The sequence below is a fragment of the Microtus ochrogaster genome, chromosome 8 (assembly GCF_000317375.1).
Source record: "Microtus ochrogaster isolate Prairie Vole_2 chromosome 8, MicOch1.0, whole genome shotgun sequence".
NCBI classification, from domain to species: Eukaryota; Metazoa; Chordata; class Mammalia; order Rodentia; family Cricetidae; genus Microtus; species Microtus ochrogaster.
Genome location: NC_022015.1, coordinates 36,228,929 through 36,235,741, shown reverse-complemented (window position 1 = coordinate 36,235,741; position 6,813 = coordinate 36,228,929). Strand labels below are relative to the sequence as shown.

Genomic DNA, 6,813 nt, shown 5'->3' with positions numbered 1-6,813 from the left:
AGAAAGATAGATAGATAGATAGATAGATAGATAGATAGATAGATAGATAGATAGATAGATAGATAGATAGGTCACTTCAGTGTGTGGCCAGCCTGACCTAGGTTGTGAGCTCTAGGCCAGCCAGGATTACATAGAGAAATATTATCTCAAACAAACAGACAGTCAGACAGAACCACATTCCACAGTCACAGATCCCCTGATGCTGTAAGACACCCCCAGAGAGCAGGGCTGAGAGTCCTCCCTGCCTGCGCCCGCTGCTGTACTCTGAGAATGAACACAGCCTAGCTTCAGAGCACCGTGAGAGGTGACACTTACAGGTTGGATGCTTGTGGTGCACTCAGCTGTAGACACAGGTTTAGATGGAACACCCCAGTGGGAAAGTCACCCTCTTTCCTAAGCCATCGAATCGGTCTCAATTAAGAGGTGCACATCCAGAGCCCAAGGACCCGCCAGGGGTCTGGATACAGGGTCACTAGGAGCTCTTCAGCAAAAAATGAGGTAACTAAATAAGGCAATGCCAGAGATGTCAGATGGAGATGGTGGCCTCGGGGAGGGGGAGCCTCATGGGACAGAATGGACCATCTGCGATGGAGGCCTCACCTCAGGCTAGTTTGATGTTATTGTATGGGATGGTGAACAATGAATCTCCCAGGCCATCATCTGCCTCAGCTGGTAGCCACCCTGGAGGTCTGAGGGTGAAGATGTTCATAGCAGTGTTTTTTAGTGTTCAGTACATCTGTGGTGGCTGGTAAGGCTCGTGCTGGGACACACTGTTCCTCTCAGGTGATGGTGGGGTCTATGTGCATATTTGAGGATGCTCACCTTGACCAGACCCTACTCTTCCTTGGATTGCAGACCAGGAAATGGTGTCCAATTGCTCTGCCACCAGTGACCGGAAATGCCAGTGTCGAATTGGTCATTTTTATGCTGACCCTCAATCCCCCGAATTCTGCCTTCCATGTAGCAAGTAAGAACACTGTGGCATGGGTTGGTGGTGGCTTTATACATTGTTTGAGTGACCTCTAGTGTCCAGAAAAGGGGACAGTCTGTGTCATTCCTTGTCAGGGGAGGTGGGAACTCTGTGGCCTGAGGGGATTGCTAGACATATCCAAGGCTAATGTCCCTTGACAGAAACTAGATATCACCTGCCAAGGGACTCAGTTTTCCTGAATGACATCTACGAGCAGGGTTCTTCAGTGTACCAGGATTTGGGAGGGGTGGGGAAAGCCTCATTCATTCCCAGGAAGATATAGGTCTGGGTTAAACTGTGTGGGATCAGATGGAGTTGTTGTGTCTTCAAACCACTAGGGGGAGCCAGCACAAGCAGCAGGCTGGGGAGTGTTGTCGCACTGGGGAATCTGAAATCAGTCCCTGATAACAACAGGGCAGGCCTGTCCTTTTTCTCCCTCCAAGGCCATCAAAGAGACTATGGAAATCAATAGAAGAGGGAAATGTATTAAATTTTGTGTCATATTTAGTGAAAATCACACAATAGTGTCTAAGATGCAGTAGGGCTGGTCACAGCTGTGTGGTCAGAGCCCTGTTTCAGATCTTGGATCATGATGATGCCTATGTGGTTTGGAGCAGGCATGCAGCCTGTCTGGGCATCCTTTGCTGCTGGTTGGCAGGAAGAACTGAGGGTGTCTTTTCGCAGGTGTCCCCAGGGAGTTCCTGTGCTCCAGGAATGCAACTCCAGAGCAAACACAGTGTGCAGTTCGGCTGGGACAAGTAAGACAGATTTATGCTTAGTCACCATGACTATTTTCTTAGTGAATAACAATTCACACAGCACAGCATTAACTGTTTCAAAGCAGACATCAAAATAACAACGAGTACCAGCCCTCCATCTATTGTGAAACACACGTCCCCTAAAAGGAATCTCTGTCTCAGGCAGACCCTGAATCTCCCAGGCCAATCTGCCTTGGTGGCCTGGCCAGTCTAGACTGCTCAAAGAGGTAGCATCACCATGTATAGCTTCTGTGCCTGGGTCCCTGACCATCATGTTTTCTTGTAAAATATTTTATGTATATGGGTGGTTTTGCTCCAAGTATGTCTGTGCTCCTTATGTGTACAAGTGGTGACAGATTCCCTGAAACTGGAGTTACAGATGGTTGAGAACCACCATATGCATGCTAGGAACTGATCCTGGGTCCTCTGCAAGAGCAGCCAATGCTCTTAACGACTGAACCATCTCTCCAGCCACCTGAGCAACATGTTTTAAGGCTGATCTAGGTTGAAGCTGTCAGGGCCTCATTCCTTTCCATGCCTGAATCATCATGTACAACTCACATTGTCTTCATTCATGTGTTAGTGGAATTGTTAATAATTCCTTACAGTCATTAGACCTTTGAGCCAAACATCCAGTAGGGAAAAGGCAGCCTCTTCCACAAATAATGCTGGCCAATACATGTGGAGAAGAATGAAGTTGGACCTAATTTAACAACATAGGCAAAAATTAGGACTTGGCTGAAGCTCAGTGGTAAAGCATTTTCCTAGCATGCATGAAGCCCTAAATTCAACCCCCAAGACTCAAAAAAAAAAAAAAACAGTAAAATCCAACTGAGATACACTGGCCCTGGCCTATAGTTCCAACACTGTATACCTGTGAGTGTCAACAACCCAAGGGTGGGAAGAAACCCAGGGTCTGCAGGTAGATAAATGAACTAACAAATACAGTCTGTGTAGTCAATGGAATAGCATTCACTCTTGAAAAGCACAGATGCTCTGACACAGCCGTATAATAAGCCTTGGAGACAGTGTGCTAAGTGAAATAAGCCTGGCTCTTGGGGCAAGTGTGGTTGTACTCCCAGGCAGTCCTGGAGCAACAAGATGACAGACATGAAATAGAGGACACGGAGAACCACAGTCGGGGGCAAGGCTGGACAGTTAGTGTCCACTGGGGAAAGAGGTCAGTGAGGGAAGATGAGAAAGTTCTAGAGACTGGTGTGGAGATAGCCACACAGTCATGTAAAGACACCTCGGATTAATCGGCTTTGTTCTGAAAGTTTCATGTGATGTGTGTTTTACCAAACTGTAGAATAAGTCAACAAACCCTTGGGAATGAGAATGTCTCCTTCCTGTTGGAACACAAGGTCAGTCCCTTCTGCTCTCGGGAGTGCCAAGCAGCATGGTGGCCTGTGTGAGTCTGCTTTACGTCACTGTGATAAAATGCTGACCTAAAGCAACTTAGTGAGGAAAGGACTCATTTTATTTGCTTAAAACTTACAATTCACTATGAAAGGACGTGGGCGGGAACTGAAGCAGAGGCCGTGAAGAAATGCTTCACAGCTTGCTCCTCATGGCTTTCTCCTCGTGGCTTGCTCCTCGTGGCTTGTCCCTTGTGGCTTGCTCCTCGTGGCTTGCTCCCCGTGGCTTGCTCCTCGTGTCTTGTTCCTTATGGCTTGCTCCTCGTGGCTTGTTCCTCGTGGCTTGTTTCCCGTGGCTTGCTCCTCGTGGCTTGTTCCTCAAGGCTTGGTCCTCGTTGCTTATTCCTTATGGCTTGCTCCTTGTGGCTTGTTCCTCGTGGCTTGCTCCCTGTGGCTTGCTCCTTGTGGCTTGTTCCTCGTGGCTTGCTCCCTGTGGCTTGCTCCTCGTGGCTTGCTCCTTGTGGCTTGTTCCTTGCGGCTTGCTCCTTGTGGCTTGTTCCTCGAGGCTTTCTCCTCATGGCTTGCCCCTTGAGGCTTGTTCCTCATAGCTTGCTCCTCGTGGCTTGCTCTGTGAGGCTTGCTCAGTTTGCTTTCTTAGACTGCTCAGGAGTGGTACTACCCAGGGTGAGCCTCCTCTTTTGATTAGCAATCAAGAAAGTGCCCCCACAGACTTGCCTATAGGCAATGTGATATAGGCATTTTCTCAACCAACATTCCCTCTCCCTAGGTCACCCTAACTTATGTCAAGTTGACAAAAAGATGACCCAGTTCCCTCTGTGTTTGACCTGTTCATCAGGCCCCTCCCATCCAGGAAGAAGACTGTTGGCTTCTCCATTTGTTCTTTATCATAGACTTCCAAAAAAAATGTCTGCTCTTGTAGAAAAAAATTTCTTGTTTGTTTTTTCACTTTTAGATCAAGGAAATCGGCTATTCCTACTAACTGTTCTTCCAACCTTGGCTGTTCCTGCTGTTTTCTGCTATTGCCTGCGCAGGTGACATCTGTGAGCAGCAACCTGGTGGAGTCTCTTAGGAGTAAGTGACGGGTTAACTGAAGGCAAATCCTGTGTGTCTGGGTCTAAAAGAAGCTCAGGACAAATGGCTAACCATGGTGCCTCTGAGCATACCAAAGAGCATGCTGGCCTCCAGGCCCACTCAGTTGTGGCTCTTCTCAGCCCACTCCCTACTCTAAACTTCCTCAGCTCATGAGCTCTCTCTTCCCAGCTTCTCATTTCTATAGAACCCTGTCATTCAGCCGTGTGCCTTCTTGATTATCCCTCTGTTGCCATTCTCTTGCCCCCTCTTTTTTGGTCCTTTCTTCTCTTTTTCTCTTTCTCCCTCCTCCCCGCCCCTTCTTCTCATGGCCCAGTTCAGTCTGCTGGCCATGTTTATTCTTCTACTTTCTCTCCCTGCTCTGGCCTCTTCCAGATGCCTCTAGCTGTACTCTCCCTCATGCCTACAAAAAACCACCCACCACTGTAATTGGAGTAGACATGCCCTCACTGTATACATCTGTGCCTGAAACCCGGGAGGAGCACATATGAGCCCTTCCAACGGGCTTGGCTTTCCCTAACTGAACCAAGCTGCTGACTTGATTTCCCTAAGGTATGTAGCTATGGATCCTTTGTTTCTGCTGGCCTCTGCCTCCCCCGATGGTTGACCTCTTCAGCTGCTTCTTCCTTACCTTTACTCTATTTGTCTCTCCTTGCCTACTCAGTGGGTTTCTTCTCAGTCTCTGGCTCCTGGGGCTTGCTGTGCCCTCTTGGGTACCCACCACATGGGCATCTCAGTGCTGAGAGAGTTGCCCCTCTTCCTCTGTTGAAACCCTGCCTTTTCCCAAAAGCCTCTCTAGTTTGCCTCTTCAGCTGTTTTCTTCCCTAACTGCCCCACCCGCTCATCTCTCCTCCTCTACTAGCTAAGCATCTCCTGGAGCTGCCTACTTTGTCTGCTATTACTGTAGAAGTTACACCTGTGTGCCAGGAAGCTTCCTCTCACCCTCCAGGGGCCCCCATCACATGGAAAGGGATGCCTTTCCTCTATGGTTTAGGACATGTCTCTCTGACAGGTCTCTCAGTCCCCTTGGGGATGCCCTGGATTGAAATTCTTGTCACCAGGACACTTACCCTTCTCTCTTCTGCCCTGGTCCCTTCTATCTCTCAGCTCCCTCCTGTGAGTCCTGCAGCTTCCGTATGCCCCCTCAGCCTCTAGGATATTGGGATCCTCCTTCAGTTGGAGTTTCTGTTTATACCCTTTCCTGGCCGCCCCTTCAGAACTGCCTGCTCTGCCTCCTCTTTATGTCCTCCTGGGCCTCTATTCCAATAATGAAATCTTCCTTGCATGGAGTTCCTCCTCCTTTGGATCCTGTCTCTGTGTCTCAGCTCCCTCTTGGAACCTTCCCTCTGGTGGAGTTCATCTCCAACCCTTTCTCTTTTCCTCCTTGGACTCAGAAATTTCACTGAAGCCCCGTTGTCTTAGTGCAAATGTCCTGGCCTCAGTATAGGCCAACGGCCCAGATGGCACACCAGACTTCTAAATTCTCTCAGGTGCTAACCACGCCTGCCACGGCACAAACGATCCCCAGCTCTCTTAAACCTCAGCTTCGTCTACTCTACACTTCCCAAACTCTTCTTTCTCAAAGCTTTTTCTACTTTTCACCTTTGAAAATCTTTTCTCTATGGTTTCTTTGCTCTCTGCTCTCAAAGAAAATCTCTTAAGACCATTGTGTAAATTCTATCTCAGAATTTGTAAATTCATTAGGTATGGTTAAAAAATTTGCAAAATCTGTATTAAAAAGTTAACTTAACAAAAGGCTGATAGTTCAAAAATCTATGTATAGGTAATCTTAATTTGCTACACATTAATCACATATAATATATGTGATTTAACTCTCGTTCAGAAACTAGATCTGCTGTAGTATACTGTATCTGAACATGTAACTTGAATTCAACTCTTGTTTAGGAAAATAGCAACTATGGCAGAGTGGTGGTGGCACATGCTTTTAATCCCAGCACTTGGGAGGTGGAGGCAAGCAGATCTCTGTGAGTTCGAGACCAGCCTGGTCTACATAGCCAGGGCTATACAGAGAAACCCTTTCTTGAAAAAAGAAATCAGCAGTGTGGCTTGCCTCCACCTTTGGCTGATGACCTCTTCGGAATGGAAGCAATAATGGCTGGCAGCTGTCTTTGCTGAAGCTAAAGAGTACATGCAATGATTAAGGTAACCGTGTGGTATAAACCAACTAAGGCAACAATCAAAGAACTTCTGAGTCCCTCTGAGCCCTCTGCTTACCACGTATCTGCTTCTTAGGCTAAGGAGGTAACAGCAGGTCTCCAAGTTATTTTGGATTAAGATAGATTTTGCCTGATGATAAATTCCTCAGTCTATAGAGGTATATTCAGGTTAACAGAAACCGACTTAAAGATGTCTAACTACTTATGTCTTTGCTAACTGCTCAACACCAGGTTCCTTGAAAACTTTAGATAACAACATATGCTTGGTGAATAAGGAATATTTGATAAATAAGGTTTATAAATTTCTAAATTATAATGGTCTATTCAGATTAACAAAAGCTGACTTAGAGAGTTATGTCTAATTACCTGTGTATTTTCTGACTGTATTCCACTCTAGTCTTAGAGAAATTTTTAAATAGAGAATAACATATGTTTGATTT

General features: G+C 46.9%; 1 protein-coding gene across 2 annotated transcripts in view; it reads left to right on the top strand.

The window, feature by feature from the left end:
• The window catches only part of LOC101991928 (tumor necrosis factor receptor superfamily member 23-like), an 18,142-nt gene that overhangs the window by 7,965 nt on the left and 3,364 nt on the right, over positions 1-6,813 (top strand). The window contains exons 4-6 of one of the 2 annotated variants that reach the window (XM_005351586.3): positions 856-967; positions 1,655-1,728; positions 4,060-4,178. In XM_005351586.3, the coding sequence (XP_005351643.1) occupies positions 856-967; positions 1,655-1,728; positions 4,060-4,142 (269 nt within the window). In that variant the 3' untranslated portion in view covers positions 4,143-4,178. Of the gene's footprint in view, positions 1-855; positions 968-1,654; positions 2,096-4,059; positions 4,179-6,813 lie in introns of those variants that run through there. The other variant, XM_026781106.1, reaches the window with a different exon arrangement.